At 36.6% G+C, this 17272-nt stretch overlaps 1 protein-coding gene across 1 annotated transcript; it reads right to left on the reverse strand.

Moving 5' to 3' along the window:
• Nucleotides 1–1873: 1873 nt before the first annotated feature.
• On the reverse strand, nucleotides 1874–12851 carry LOC144707352 (tRNA (guanine(26)-N(2))-dimethyltransferase 2-like). Its single transcript, XM_078580456.1, has 12 exons — nucleotides 12515–12851; nucleotides 10750–11016; nucleotides 9285–9372; nucleotides 9071–9192; nucleotides 8383–8522; nucleotides 8237–8309; nucleotides 8074–8162; nucleotides 7836–7941; nucleotides 6942–7154; nucleotides 5568–5762; nucleotides 2872–2949; nucleotides 1874–2255 (listed from the first exon to the last, which is right to left on the reverse strand). Exons 1-12 carry the CDS (start codon nucleotides 12722–12724, stop codon nucleotides 2028–2030), a joined length of 1809 nt encoding a protein of 602 aa, XP_078436582.1. The 5' UTR covers nucleotides 12725–12851; the 3' UTR covers nucleotides 1874–2027.
• Nucleotides 12852–17272: the final 4421 nt, after the last annotated feature.

Genomic DNA, 17272 nt, shown 5'->3' on the forward strand with positions numbered 1-17272 from the left:
GTTTATGAAGGAAGATGGTATTTTATTTGGTTTAACTGTACATTATCTAATTATGTTGATTGCCTTGATTATGTCATCCTTGCAGTACACGGTTGAGAACTTCAAGCCCAACCTTGGAAACTCATGAGTATTAGCATGTAAATCACAACTACTTTTTTGCCTAACGCTTACCTTCAATAAATAATAAGTTATTTTTATGAAAGTACAGTGATTGTTTTCTTTTGGATGTTTTAAAATCCAGGATAATTGAGAAGTGAAAAGTCCTCTAAGTCATTCACACGTTCTTGATTGAGTAGTCATCCTTGTTGAATGTTATGTAATTATTATTTTTTTGGATCAAAGGGTACCCTACTTAATTTACAGAAAATCATTGTTTTAAAAAGCATAATTGATGGTGCATTGATGAAGTAGATTAATGCGCTTATCACTCATAACAGCTTAATCTATTTTAATGAATTAATTATATTTGTTATTTGTCTATTTATTTTCATTTCATCATTTCCTCATGTACTTTCCCACATAAAACCTTGTTCATATTTCACATATGCATAGACATTAGGTGTTCACTTCACTTCGCAGAATCATAAGGAAGTGAACAATATCATCCTCCTAGAGGCATCAAAGTAGTGAAAAAGTGGAAGGGAAATTAATTAAATCACAATTGATTATGATATGTTTAAAGTTTTGTTAGCATCATTTCTGCTACTTTGGGGGTTTCTGCGTGGTATATTGAAAGGATACAAAATCAATTTACAATTCTTTAAAACTCTATATATGAATCGATGTAACGGATAGGCCAAAATGTACTATTTTTAATTCGGTATTAAATATATTTTTTATTCACTTCACTCTGCCACCGCCGTCTTTCTTGTTTTTCTCTAATGTCATTAAATAAACATTCTTTAATATGTTCTCGTAACCCATCATTATTTTAATTACTCGTATTTTGCCTAAGGTTTACAAAACTCTGTTATGCTGAAAGAATACTCTACAATATGCTTCCATTTCGCCAAAGCATTGGGGCAAGTTTCCAAAGTTTATGTAAATATCAACAAAATAGTTCATTAAAATGATACTAATCAAAGACAAATGAATTATTGAGTCTATGCTTAGCTAAAAATGTTACCTCTCTATGATATGCGATCAGAACTATTTTCATTAATTCATCATGTTTTTAAAAGTAACTAATTTATTAAAATATTTAAATCATTGATAAAGTAAAAACTATCAGCAGTGTTCTAAACATACATACAGTGGAATTTAGAGTGGTTGGATAACAAATTAAGATAAGACTTGAAAGCAGTGAATATCCAAAACTAAAATAACTTACAAACTTCTATATATGTACCATGACAAAATTCCATGAGTCACAGTCATTTTCAACATTACATAATCATTAACCCATAATGCACAAAGTTTGTACTGAGCCAAAAAAGTAATGACCGGACCAGATCGTTTACCAATTGTCTGTTATAGTTTATTGGACAATTCATAAACCAAGAAAGATTATGTGAACTACAATTGGAATAAATTAGAATCAGCAGTGACCTAAATTGAAGTACTTAAAAAATGAACATCATAGAAGAGTAGGTAAATTAATTTTACAGGCGGATTAAGTGATTGAGGGAGGGGTACATGGTCTAATGGTTGAGTGGAGAGGAAAACAAACAATTTATAAAGACTGGGAAACACAGGGGTAAATAAAAATATAAAAAAGGAGGAAAACAAACAGACAGACCCCTTAAAATAATTCATATATTATCATATATTTTCATCCTCTAATTTGTATACAAGATAAAATTACACGAGAGAATAAAATACTTCACCATTCAGAGAGACCTCACCTCAACCTCAAAACACAAAATTGCAACTCTTTTTCAGAAAAGTGGGTCTATGACCTTATATATTAATAAATAGAAAATAAGAAAAACAATTGAAACTAGTCAGTGACAATAGATTGAGGGGGGGGTTAGAGGAAGAAGAATGATCCTCAATATTCCCACTAATCAAGGCTCAGAGGCAGGCTCCTAAATCTTCTGTCTTTTAAGGTCTGGCTCCCCATTATCAGGTTCTTCAATTACTCCAACAGCCTTGTCATTGATCTGGTCAACCCCCATAAGAGAGGCATGCTTACTTGTGATCTGGCGCCCGGCTCGGACCTTCGGTCCCCAATGCCGCTCTGGGTTCGGGAGAAATCGAGCCACCTTCTTAGCCTGAGCCTTGCTCAGCGAGCCTACGGCCCGGGCAAAGTTAACCTGCCCAGAACCCAGAGATAATAAATTAAGACACAAGAAACTATCATTAAACATGGAATATATTCCATTATTTAAACTTTTTGGAGTAACATTATCCATGAAAAAAAATTATCTAGCTAGGATGGTATCCTTTAATGTCCTGGTCAACGAGGATCGATGATGTTGACGATGACCTAGACGAATTTAGGGCGGCTGGTGATGACAACTACATCAACGATGTTACGATTGACACTTGACATTGACGATAACATGGTATCACACGTGCTGGCGCTTTATGTCAATAAATGGGGTAAACTTTAAAGAATTCCAGTAAAAATATAATTAACCCCACCGACGTCAATCTCAACCGGGCAAGATAATAATGACAATGGAGTTGACAAAAAAATTTGTATGAATCATTGATGATGACTACGACGTCAACGTCTGCTGACTTTGACAACATCATCGGCAAACCATCAACCAAAGTCAACTTCTTGTGTCAACGTCATCCGGATGTGTTAAAACCTATCTCCATTGTTTGCCTCTTTGTCGATGAAGGATTTAAAAGATAACCATGAAAAAAGAGAGAATCACTGCCCCGTTCTGCTAAGAACCCTAAAAAGGTCAAAAGGAAAACCTGCAGTTTCGGCTCCTTGGAGAGGATCACCGTTCCCGGCTGATCAGCTGGTTGGGATTTTACTGGATGCGTCTTAACCTGCAGGAACACATGAACAGTAAATTCTAAATTCAACGGATTTCTATTGGAGTCTTTTCAGCTTGAGTAATGAAGAGAAAAAAATAAAATTTTCTGTTTTACAGAAAATGAAAATCACAGGTAACAAAATGCTCAAAGGAAACCACTTGAATTCCCAAAAAAACCAGATCTTTAATCAAGCAGGACCACAACAACAGAACTCTCCCATGTGAACCAAAGGAGAGGTAAAAAAAGAAGAGATTTTTTTTTTGAAATAATAAATGAGAAAAGAGATGAGGGAGGGCTGTTCTCAGGTGACCTCTCCAGAGATCGATGCCACAGGGTTGACGGACGGAGCCTCTTCAGTTTCCTCTGCAACCCTTTCAAAACCAGTTAGGGTTGGACCGGTTTGGGCTGAGCCATTCCGGTTCAGCATTTCACGGCTTCATCCCCATAGGAACCTGCCAGACGGCGACGCTGTCTAGCAGTACTGGCCCACCATAGGCCCATAAGTAATTCACTCAAATCACAGTCTAACTAGGTTCCCATGATTGAATGGTGATATAATGACAAGACTAAAGGTTTTTTGTACAATTAAAAATATTAAAAAGACTACCGAAAATGAAAAATCTCAAAACTAAACAAAATAAAAATATCCTGCGCTTAGTTTTGAGAAATAGACAGTCAAAACTTTGAAATAGAGATTGAATAATCTGCAACAAAATAGGAATATGAGTGATTCTGATGTAGTACTAGGGATAGAGATCGTTAGAAGATAGAGAGGATATAGAAAAAACCACGATTGATGAATCCCAAAAACCCATGACCAAAGTTCGTGCCCCTGCGCACACAAGGGAAGCACCTCTCTAAAAGACAATCTCCAGTTTCTTTCTAACACTGCTCAAAGCCAACAGAAGATCACTCTGTTTAATCCCCAGGGGCCTGCTCGGTATAACTGGGTAAATCATGTATCGGCCTGACGGATTGACCCCTAACATTACTCCCTCCATGGAGAGCAGCCTTGTTCTTAATATTGAAGTCCAGGAAGACTTGATGAATGGTGGACGCGTTGTCCCACATGGATTCTAAGTCAGGAAGACATGTCCACATGATTAAGATTTGTATACCTCAAGGAGAGTCACGAGCCACTAGAACTTCTTCTGGTAGAACCACTAGCTCCGAATCTCCATGGATGGTGATACGATCTACAATCGTATCTGTAATTCTTGGCCACGAACAAACTCTTGAAAACTTCAATTCTAATAGTTTCAGACAGTACTAAAATTGTCACTCGATCGAGAGGTGTGGTTAGAAGGAAAGAGAAGAAAAGTATCCAGGGAGAGAGAGAGAGAGAGGAGAGGAACTGCCGCAGTCGATCTCCTGACGCCGACGTCCGATGGCTGACGGAAATTCTGCGGCAACAGGTGAGAGAGGACAGGGAGGAAGGGTCAAGAGGGAGGAAGAAGAGAAGCAAGAACTGTAACAGAATAGAGGAAGGGAACTCACGATGACTTCTTGATTGCCTTTGGTGCTTTCTTCCCTTGTATTTATACTTTTCCCAAGTCATGGGCCTGGGCCTCTTTGGGTTGATAGAAGGGCTTAGATATGGTACCGGGACGCCGTTTAGCGTACCTTGCAGGTATCATATCAGGTTGTCAGGGGGAGATGACGGCATATCATTTGCGGGTCTGGGGACGGACGAAGCTGACACATGAAACAAGTGATAGATCCAGCAGTCCAATTGAAAGTTTAAACGGTAATCAACTGGGCCAATAATTTTTACTGTGGCCAGCGGCGAGCGATTTCATCGTGTAGGTCAGACCCAAACATACACCCAATTGCCAGGATGTAGCTGGACGTCGTGTTGCTGTTTATCCGTCACCAGCTAGTGCCAGTGCGAGAACTCGGTCCCAGTCTTGCAAGAGCTGTTGCTGACCTATAGCACAGAATGGGGGTGTGTCTCAACCATACACCACGTTGAGTGCCGAGGTGCAGAGGAACTATGGTACGATGTGATATTGCAATTTTCAGCTCATCCGACCCATTTGCTGAATTGCTGCAACTTATTCCCTTCAAAACATCCCAAGTATCATTCCAGTGATCGATTGACAACCTCCTACAACCGTCAGTTTGGGGATGGTAGGGTGTACTATGGCAACGAACTGTGCAATGCAGGTTGTACAGATCCTTCTGAAAGTGGCTCATGAAGACTATGCTCATAACTCAGCAATGCGCAATGCTCTGGAGGAAGAAGATATAGTGCGGAAGGGATAGAGATGGAAAGAAGGTAAAAGTGAGGAGATAAAAGCAAAATAAACATTCTTTCAAAAAAAAAGCAAAATAAACAAAACTATTTTGCTTTCATCAGACTTGATAAAACGAGTGTTCCCTGCCCTTCCATAGGGATAAGAAAAAGAAATGAAAAAAAAAAAAATCCTTTCATGCGTCACACTCTGCAATCTCAGTTATCCTGTTGATTTTCCCATCTACACTAGAGTATACATAACTAAACAAAATCAGATTCGGTTAAACTAGACGGTTCCCCATCCTTATATTGGGAAAGGAATCCCAAGCAATGACAAAGATACACTTCTAACACCATATAATCTTTATTTCAGTTAAACAGATGAAGAGATTACCCAAGAGCGCATTATATCCCAGATCACATCCATGGGAGCATCAGACTTGAGGCCCAGAGGATTAACATGCGTACCAGAAATTCGAAAACCAGCGTTGACCACAGCTGACCGAAACATTACAGCTGAGGGGGAAGTGCACTTGAGAGTAGCACACAAATTGTGTAAGCTCAAGAACAGAGGAACGTCTGGCAGTTCCTGCAAAACACAGAAAATAAAGTAAAAAAACTTTTCGTTAATAATATTATTTGAATAATGACCCATTAATGGATGCGTCAAGCTATGAAAAACGAACTAGATATGGTTCGAATAAGAAATTTTTTTAATGAAATCTACATGCAATGCTCAGTAACTTTTATAAGGCTAGATCAGAACACAGAATTAAGTATAAACTTTTAGATAAAAAAATATAAGTCAAATCGTGACCTAGAACAAGAGAAACTGACCATTACTGGATGCCGCAGGCTTTGAAAGCAGAAATAGACATGGTTCAAATAAAATCTTTGAACACAAGCTTCGTTTTTTTAAACAGTTATATGCAATGGTGAGAAATTTTTGTGAGACTCGATCAAAATACAGAGAGTAAACAGAAACTCTTTTGATGATACTATTAGTTCAATCATGATCTAGGGAAATAGAAACTGTCCTATTATTGTACGCCTCAGATTTTTTAAAAAAAGAACTAGATGTGGTTTGAATGAAAGCGTCGTTCATAAAGAATTCTAAAAAATGCACAGTAATGTTGTAAGACTAGATCAAAACAAAGAATAAATAGAGACTTTTAAAACGTTAATAGCAGTTTAACCGCGATCTAGGGAGAGATAAACTGACCAATCAGTTGATGCTTTCGGCTTTCAAAAAAAAAGAAAGAAATAGATGTGGCTCCTATAAAACCTTTATTTTCTATGAGAATTATACGCAACGATCAGTAACTTTAATAAGACTAGATCAACGAAGATTAATTAGACACTTTTTTCCGGATGGGTTGACTTTGTGTGGAATGTAATAGAATACATAGATGTGTATCGGATGTAACTTTTTCGACTCAGTCCATCATACAAAGCTTTACTTTTTAATGAATGACACACATTGTTCAGTAGCTACTGTAAGACTTCATCAAACATAGAGATAATAGAAAATTTTCAAAAGAAATTGAAAACTATCCCATTTCAAAAGAAATTGTAACTTTTCATAAGTTGAATCATGATTTAGGGAAAGGGAAGCTATCCCATTAATGGATGTTTCAGAATTTGAAAATAGGAATTGTTGTGGTTTGAATAAAAGCTTTATTGTCTAAGAATTATGCAGAAAACTTAGTAATTCATGTAGGATTACGTAAAAGTTCAACGAATATAAAAGAGAAAAAAGAAATTCTACCTCTGATATAGTTGTCAACACAGCAGATATTTTATCATAAGCCGGATACCGTTCCTTCGTCGCTCTGACATCAGTCAGAGTAGAGGAGACCCAGTCAAAGTCGTGAATAGGAGCAGACCAGATCGGTCCTCCCATGTTGAATTTCTTGCCACAATCTGTGCACTCCAAGGGAACAGCAGGGCCAAAGCCAGGGGCATATCTCACACTGTTATTCTTGAAGAAAGGTAAAAATGAGAATATCAGGAAATTAACAGAAATTAATAATTATGAAATTCAACATGCATGATAGAAGGAAAATAATAAAAGCTATATGATATAACCGTGAGGGAGATCTCCATGAAGGACGGATCTTGGAAGGGAGAATAACAATAGAAAGAATGATAGAAGGACAACAACGGCTAACGGCCCCGACTGATCTATTGCAACAACTTCTTGTATACGAGATGATACTTTTCATCATTTATGCATTCTTATTCTGCATTTATATAATACTTATCATCATCTAAGCCTTAACTTTAAACAATCATGCATGCTAGTATTTTTTATGTATATTTATATCTTTCGAGGATGAATATAAGGTTTCATGCTTTAAATTATTCGAAGAAAATAACTCAGTAAATTGTGCACAAATGAACTGACATGATATTCTGGATTTCTTCGTGCTTCACAATGATTTTAGAGTTTCAATAATTTTTTAGAATTTGATAATATATCGCAAAAAATTAATTTACTGAGTTGGAAAAGGAGGGCTTCAGCCATTTAAAGGGAAACTACTATACGAATAAATGAAGCTAATATCCCTGACAAAGGTTGGGGATCCTTTTTTTTCTTAAAGAAAGAGGAAAGATCATCCGAAATCGGTGATCAACCTGGAGGATCCTATTACTTTCTTACTTTTGTCGCGATTCTCCCAAGCGGTTGCAGATGGAATGAGTCGCATCCGATACACTGGTAGATGTAGGAGAGTTTCAGCGGAGTATTCTTGATAACACCTGCAGATCTGCAAAATATTTTTAAAAAGATTATTTCACGTAGAAGAAAAAATTAATGATGTCTTGACACCCATGAGACGGCATATGGCCACCCAGATTCCTAGCTCAATGGAAAAGAAGAGAGAGAGAGAGAGACTCACGTGTATACACGGACAAAAACCCTTATGTAGAAATCCATCTGAACAGATACTACCGGAACTATGTACCGTTTGTAGCGATTAGCATGGCTCTGCAAATATAAATACTTTCAGAAGGGGATTAAGGGCAATGAATATAGACTTAATAAATTTCAATTAGATGCACCTCAATGCATGCGAGGAGGATTCTAAGAGCCATTTCATGGCAATACTTTCCTTTCAGTGGGTAAGAACCATATCTGAAAAAAAGTTATAGGCATGATTAATGAAGTTGAAGGAATAAATACCACTTAAAAAGATTTTATATCTTACTTTGAATAGCAAACCTCCCCGTTTCCACCACAGAGCACGGCGAGATCTGTAGCAGTGCACATCAATAAACCACCGTCGGCAACGCACTGAATTGCTGAGTCTAAGAATACAGACGGTGATCCATAAGGATCGAGGTCCACCTGATGAAGAAGATGCTGTCAGACTCCCATTTCAATTAGGATTTGGCGCGTCCAGTTGATGCCAACGCTGACATCAATAATTGGTTAATGATTTGACAATGGCAGTCTTAATGGCAATGTCAACGGTGCATAGGTTGAGAAAATTTCTGTCATCATCAACATCCATCAAAGTCAATCTCAACAATGAAGGTCTTTTACATCATCAACCACAGACAACGAGGGGCGGAGAATATGTAAAATAACAATGAATAAAAGATTTAAATGTCATCTATTTCAAGAATACTCAGAAGTCTAGAATCAGATTTTTCCTCTCTTCCTCTGTTTCCCTCGCTCTCTCAGAATAAATACTGAGATGGTCAAAGGCGATCCATTGATAAAATGTACATGGCCGAATGCCAAACGACTAGAAACCAAAGAGTATTTGATTTTTTAGATGATCTCCAATCAAGGTCCACCTCACAATTTCAACACAGTTTTTCAAGTTTAGTGATTTGATGCAAATGGCTCGAATTAATTCAACAGAGAAAAAGAAAGCATAGAATTGTTACCACATCGAATTCCTTAGGATGAGTAAGCATATACACTCGAGCATCAGCTTCATGGGCTTCAACCTTTGACACTGCCAGGGACCCATTAAACTGTATATTCTTCTTGCACGCATCAACAGAGGCTGTTCCACAAGAAATAAAATATAACATATAAGCCAAATGTGATCCGAACTATCCATCGAAAAATAAGGCATAAGAAGGTAAATACAAGAACCTTTATCTATGTCGAGGGCTACAATCTTTCCAATTCCTTCCACTTCCCGTGCATACCTCAGAGATCTCAGTCCAGAGGCAGCCAATGCCTGCGCACCAAATAATATGAGAGCTAGAACCTTAGATATGACTCCCAGAATACTCAATAGGGGACGGCAATTGAATTGAACCAGTAAGATTGGTATTAGTCAAAATCTTGATCGATCAGAGAGCCCAAATCCTGACTTCATTGCCCGATTGGTTTGATCAGAATGTCCTGATCATGATCTATCCATCAACCAGATCGGCTCAAGAGAGCTGACTGATAGTAGATCATCCAATCAGCTGTTACGATCGTGGATGGATCGAAACGGGTTAGCAATTCTGAAAGCAAAAATCTTCAAGATTTCCCAAAATAGAAGTATAAATCAAGAGTGAATTCCAAATGTACAAATACACGAATTGGTAGATTAGAATGTTGTTGATGAGACGGAAAGATGTAGAGCGCCAGGATGAGTCGGATCGACTCTTCCCTCCACTAGGATTGAGAGGAAATGATATAGACTTTCTTTTCCCAGCTCCTGCCCCTTTATTTATAGACTTCCTGATCCTCCCATCTAAGTGTTTGTATCAGCATATGCCTGGAATGCCACACGAGCTGACTGATGCTTCCTTCTCTTCTTCTCATGATAGGTTCTCGGGAGAACCTTATCATCAGCCCAGCAATTGGAATGAATTGATGAATTGATCGGTCCAGTTTGCCATTGCCAAGTGGCTGACCTGGTTAATCTCTCTCTCTCATGATCTATCATTCATTGATTGATCAGGAGTTTTGATTGAACAAAAATTGAAAGGTAATGATCTGATCGCCTGGTTGATCTGATCAATAAGGGCATGATTTCTACTCTAGGAATGGCAGGCAATGAAAATATTAAGTCCTCATCCTTCCGCATATTCATCTTCATCATCTGCAGCTAGGATATGAAAGATGATCGAGTCATAGTCTTTGTTATCTGCACAATCATGCCTGCACACAAATGACGAGGATGATAACAACTTTGCCATTATCGGCATCATCCCAGGAAGAGGAATGACAATGACGAAGGCAAACAATCATTGTCAGATCGTCATCGTCCTCCAGGACGGTGTTCGCAGACCCTGTTTTTCATGAGACTATATTACTTCACAAAGATCCTATGAAGAAGAATCTCTAGAACTCTGGGTTCTTCCATCTCGGTAAAGATAATTCTCATCAGATTCTATAATTCTCTCTCTTGATAACTTTATCCTTCTCTCTCTCCCTTCCTCTCAATATACGTGTACATATATCTGCTTCTCTCACTATCTATATTGCATCTCTACTTATCCACAGTGTCCTTCTCCTCTCTCCTTTCCACCTCTCTCTCTACCTCTCCCCAAATGTATCTCCCTCTAGATATAATTCTCATTAGATAACATGACATCATGAAGATTCTGTATATGAATACCTCCAGAACTCTGGGCTCTTTCAGCTCCGAAAAATGACCCCCACCATTCTCATTAGATGATCCTTCCGATGCGTGTGCTCCATCTTTCTCAGCCACCCCGTTGGGTTCTTCCTCCTGAGCATCACCTTCTTTCTGTGCGGAGGAAGGCTTCTCTTCATGAACCTTCGTCTTCGCCCTCCGCTTTTTTGTTAAGTATTCACCATGCTCCTCTTTGCGCCGAGATATGAATGTTCTCAACACAGCGATCGACATGTCTCTGTTGTTAACCTGAGTTTTTAACCAAAGGAGGGCTTTAAAACTTCGTTTTCAGGGCTTCTAGATCTATTTTTTGACCCAGATGAATGTTAATTTACGAGAAAGAACACCCAAAATTACGTCAACATTATTGCAACAAACATTCGATCATGAATTCAATAGAATGGTTGACAATGTACGGATACAGAATATCAAACAGAAATGCACGGAATAGAGAAAATAAGAACAGTCAAAATAAAGTTAGCGATGATTACAAAAGGCACTTGTTCATGATATTCAATTTTCGGATCACGAATTGACAACGACAAAAGAAAACTATCCCTCATTACGTAATAATATGAAAACTTTGGACAGCAATCTACAGAAAAGACAAAGTTATGTTGATAGAAATGAAGGAACACTCAAAATTATGTTAACCAGCATTGAACCATGAATTCCATTGAATGATTAATAATCAACTGCGACAAACCTAAATCGGTCCTAGATACGTACGGACTATAAAATTTCGGGCTCAAAACACGTAATAGACAAGAACAACGTCAATACATCAGAAAAAAACAATCAAAATTTAAGGCTACACGAAGTAGATCACGAATTCGATTGAATGATCACGAATGATCAAACGACAAAAGAAAACCCTATTCGATTGAATAACACCAAGATTTTGGACAGCAAATCACATAATACCCAAGTATAACGGTAATACACGAGAAAGAACTGTCAAAGTTACGTCGCCAATCAATGTCACAATATATTACCATGAATTCCCGACAAAGAAAAACAACTCCAGAAATGTACTAACGTCGAAATTTAAGCCCGCAATTTACAGAACAGACAAAGAAAGATGCCCAACACGATGAAAGTTTGGAGAAATACAAGGCAATGCCATAAAGGATATATGATTTCACAGTTAAAATTACGTTATATGTGATTGAAACACCGATTTGATCAAGAATTCAATGGTTAAAACAAAATTAGCAACTCACAGAAAAGACAAAAGGTAATGTTAATAAACGAGAAAGGATGATAAAAACACGTCTACAATAAGTACCCCGAGCATTTAACCAGGAATTCAATTGACAAAAGAAACCCAGCCCAACAAATGGAAGAACACCCAAACATCAACCAGAAATTCACAGAAATGGAGAAACAATACTGTCAGTACCTGAGAAAGAAAACTCAAAGTAAAATTACCCGTGAGGCCATAAGCATTCGACCATTCATTCAATTAAAAAAAAAACAGCCTCAGAACTGTATGAACACCGATACCTCAACCAGCAATTAACAGAATACACAACAATAATCGCAATCCACGAGAAAGAATAGTCAAAATTACGCTATCAAAGAAAGCCACAACCATTCAGCCATGAATTCAATTCACAAACACAAAACGCATCCCCGGTAATGTAAAAACACCGAAATTTCAGACAGAAAATCACGAAATAGACAAGAAAAAGACATCAAAATCGATGAAACTACGGCAGAAACGACGGTCGAAAGAGATAAAAACCTGGGTTTTGTTGTAAAAGACGCTGTTACTACGGTGCATGAGGATCTCCGCTTCCCCCTCCTTAACGATGGTGTACTCATCGAGCTTGCTTCCCTCGTCGGCCCCCATATCAGACGAAAACCCAGGAAGGGATGAACAAATGTAAGCGATACCCACGTCGTTTGCTGGCCTCCGCCGTCGAATCAGAGAGCAAAACAACGCATTTCGCATGCCATGGATCTTAGAACTCGATTTTCCTTCCTCCCTCTCTCTCTAGTTCGTCCTCTGGGGAGGCTTAAAACCCTAGTTCGCAATGATCTTTGAATGTCTTTCTGGGTTTTCCTGTCAGCAAGGGACCCATCAAATCTCCAGTAGAAAAATGCCCACGAACCCAGATGATAGATTTTAAAGAATTTAATCGTTCGTGAACGGATGAACAGTTCAACGTTTTGGGCAAACCCCCAGTTTTGTATAAAGTTTGTGAATTATCTCAAAAACTTTGGTTGATTTGTGTTCATCGTTGATAAGTATAATGCAAGACAGTGTTCTAAGCTAATGAGCAATACACTGTTATTTTTTCTTATATTTTTCTTACAATTTTCTCAAAGTGGAATTTTGTTTAGTATTTCTCTCTCTTGTGTGGGAACACTTGATTGTAAATTATTTGTTAATATAGAGTTATGTGTAATTCAACTTCTAATTATTCTTTTAAACTTCTATTTTTTCTCAAAGTGAAAGTTTTTTAGTCTCTCTCTTCTGTGGGAACACTTGACTGTAAATTATTTGTCAATATAGAGTTATGTGTAATTCAACTTCTCATTATTATTTCATTAAACTTCTATTTTTTCCAAAGTGGAAGTTTGTTAAGTGTTTCTCTTGTGGGAAATACTTGATCGTAAAATATTTGTTAATAAAGAGTTATGAATAATTCAACTTCTAATTATTTATCCTTAGATTAAAGTTCTATTTACTCAAATTGAAATTTGTTTAGTGTTTCTCTTATGTGGGAACACTTGATTGTATAGTATTGTGTTAATATAGAGTTATGCATGGTTCAACTTCTAATTATTCTCTGATTAAACTTCTATTTTCTCAAAATGATTTTTTTTAGTGTTTCTCTAATGTGGAAACACTTGACTGTAAATTATTTGTTTACACTTATAGTGATGTATGATTCAACTTATAATTAATCTTTGAATAAACTTCTATTTTCTCAAAGGGAAATTTTTTCAGTGTTCTATTATGTGGGAACACTAGAGTGCATGTTATTGTGTTAATGCATGGAGATATATAATTAATCTTTGTTTAAACTTCTAGTTCCCACATCAGGGAAATACTAAAAAATTCACTGGAAAAATTGTATGAAAATGATAGGAATCAGAATAAGCATATTGAACAAGCCTTTGATTACACTTCTAGTGTCGTTGAATGTTCATGAAAAGTATAATGTTTGTAAGAGTTTATTGTAAGATGATTTCTCAACAACACGAGAATATGTTGTCGGGATGAAGTAATATGAAATCATTGATTCTTGATTCAACTTTTCAAATTCCTTTTGTAAATGTATCAAGGCATAATAGCTTTTACCTAGGACATGTATTTGGATGCCAGAAGCATATACTAATTGTAAAATTATTGGGGACACTGCCACATTTATTAACGAATACTCCTTTGCCAAAAAAATTAAAGTAAATCCAGTGTCCCAGCAAAGATAGGCACGTTACTGGTCCAGTATGTCCATGTACAATCAATCAGGCCCTTATTTTGCCATATACCCTAATCATGTGTGAAGTGAAACTCAAGATAGTTAAAAACTTCACAAAGATTAGGCAACACCATGTTGTCTCTTAATAACATTTTAATATCTCAAATATTAGTCTTGGTTTTAAAACCTTCACAGAGACTAGGCAACACCATGTTGTCTCTTAAGAACATCTTAATATATCGAGTATTTGCCTTCGTATCTGAGTGATCAAGTGCACTCTCATCAAACATCTACCAATACAGAAAACCATGCAAGTTACTTAGCATGAAGGTGATAATAACATACATTCATATCGTGCATTGATTACATGCCTTTTTAGAACCTTATATGATCATATTTACATGTTTATCTGCATTAAATTACTTATACTTGCATTTTATCAAGCTTAAAGTTATTAAATCTATTTCTAGAATGAATTTCAAAATTTTCTACATTTTGTGCATTTTTTAATTTCTCTAATAAAAGATTTTAAAAGAATATAATTTTTTAGATTGAATATATTTTATGGATTTTTTGACATTAAATTTGGAAATATATGATTTTCTAAGTCAAAATATATATTTATATGAATTTTTTGGGATTTTATTTTAATTAATATGGATTTAAAAATATTTTTAGCCCTTTATTTTGCCACCGCGTGACGCCGTTCGATTAGTCTAACGGCAACGAATGAGAAGTGATTATGATGATTGGCAACAACCAATCATGAATTGAGTTAATAACTCTGTCAAGCAATCATGGCTTCAGGATTTGCGAAGCCATGATTGCAATTATAACTGACAAATCAATATTCGAATTTCTGGCGTAGGGGGTGTCGTGGACAAATGAAAAAAAAGAAGCCATTTTTGCAATAAATGCGTGTGGGCCAAGGGAGAAAAGACAAAAAATGCTTTTCATTTTATTATTTTCTTGGTAGATCGGTGAGTGACATGGCCATGCCACACGAGGCCATGTGTACACATGGCGCGCACGTGGCTCCCCTTAAGAGGAGAAAAAAGGGGCACGCGTTGATGTGGCACGCGCTGACACACCACCACGTTAGATGCGAGGAATCTTTCCTTCTTTCTTTTTTTCTTTCTTTTTTCTCTCTTTTGTCTTTTTCTTCCTAGGTGCACGCGGTATGGAATACGAAAAGTGCCACATGAAATACGAAAAGTGCAGAACACAAAACAGGAAGTCAACTGGCACGAAAAACGATGATGATGAGGAGAGAGAAATTTCAAGGACTGAGATTTCTTCAACTTCAAACGGCCATAGCTTTTGATCTACAACTCCGGTTGAGCTGAAATTTTCAGCACTGCTTTGTCTTCTCCTCTTCTTTCTATCCTATGATCTGTACATAGAGGTATGGATCACTGTGAAATTTATCTTGAACTTGCTTCATACTTGTGTGGATTGACTGAAAGATAGTGAGTTATGAGATCCATCAAGTGTGTTCTTGGTGTCTTGGGCGTATGGGAAGAAGCATAAGAGAAGAGGGGGAACTTACCGGCACTCGCAAATTGCCGTGATCCTAGTGGGACGTAAGGATCCAAGGCAAGTGTCTTCGCCTTACGTTGTTTCTGTCCCGACATCATCAATATCATAATTATAGTTTTTTATCAAGTTGTCATTTATCATTTGAATTACTTACGTTCCCATTATCTCATCTCTATCTTTGTCATCATATCTTTCGCGCATTCGATCACTACAGTATTCATCGCATCATCCACCTTATTCCTGTAACACTTCCCATAAGTCTACTTATATTTCCTCGATATCACTATCTCACCTATTGTGTTCTCATATTTCCTCGATATCTCTATCTCTCCTATTGTAATCACTACAGTTAGAAAATTAAATCCTTAATCATCGTTCCATGTGTAGACGATCCATACTCATCTCTAACTAAATATTCTTAAGTAAGTACAGTTAAATATAATTTTTATTAAATAATCTCAATTACCAATGAAGAAATTAAAACACCTAAATTTGAGATTATCATGCATCTAAATATTACTTTATCATCATTTAGTGCACAATATCCAATAAAATAATGCATGCCATCATTTATTTTATATATTGTCACTTTTATTTAGTCATTTATTTTATGTGAGTGATTGAATGAAAAAAATTGTCCACAATATTAAACCCAATTTTATATTGAACTTTCCCAAATGTAACATGGTGTTTCAAGATTTTCACGAAAATTTTGAGAACTTTCCAACAGTTATTTCATAGATAAAAAATTATATTGGAAAAGTTTTATTTCTATTTGTATGTGGATCTAGAAAGATAGTTCAGTGAAAAAGAGGAAGACACAATATAGTCATGTATCATGAGTCGTAGATTCAGAAGAGCATCATGAAACGAGAGATGTATAAGAAGAAGATGAATCAGTTATAAAAATGAGGAAACACTTTCTCATATATTAAACTTCACATAGGTGTACTTTTTATAGATGCATACATCAAGTCGTAGGAAAATTCATCTTAGAATGGTTCACCTCTGCAAGGCTAGACCCTTCTAGATGACAGGTTTAGAGAGAATGATAATGGCGGCCACACTTGAAAACATTGTAATCATGAGATTTCCCATCACTCTGTATCATGAATGATGGTTTTATTAGCCACCTTAATTTCATTAACAAATGATTTTAGATTTGATGTAAGATTGATTGGATCAACAACCCAACCCAATAAAAATGTACAAACATAATATGATCCTAACAACACAACTATCCATTGCTGGTTTCAATGGCCTTGATGTAGAGAAAACAACCTGAACAAAATCAAACAACGTCTATAGAACTATTGATAAAATCATCTACACATGGACCTAATCCATGATTTGTTAAATCCTATAATAAGACGTGTTTAGCTAATTAAGTGTGCAACTTCTAGATGTATCACACAATCCATGGCGCATCCACTTGACACTCTTAGGACGACTAAGGGTATGGTCAATCATCAAACCTATTTGGTCATTTGAGTTAGTAATGACACATTCATAAATCATCATAGAAATATTCTACT

The sequence above is a fragment of the Wolffia australiana genome, chromosome 9 (genome assembly GCF_029677425.1).
Source record: "Wolffia australiana isolate 7733 chromosome 9, ASM2967742v1".
Classification (NCBI taxonomy): Eukaryota; Viridiplantae; Streptophyta; class Magnoliopsida; order Alismatales; family Araceae; genus Wolffia; species Wolffia australiana.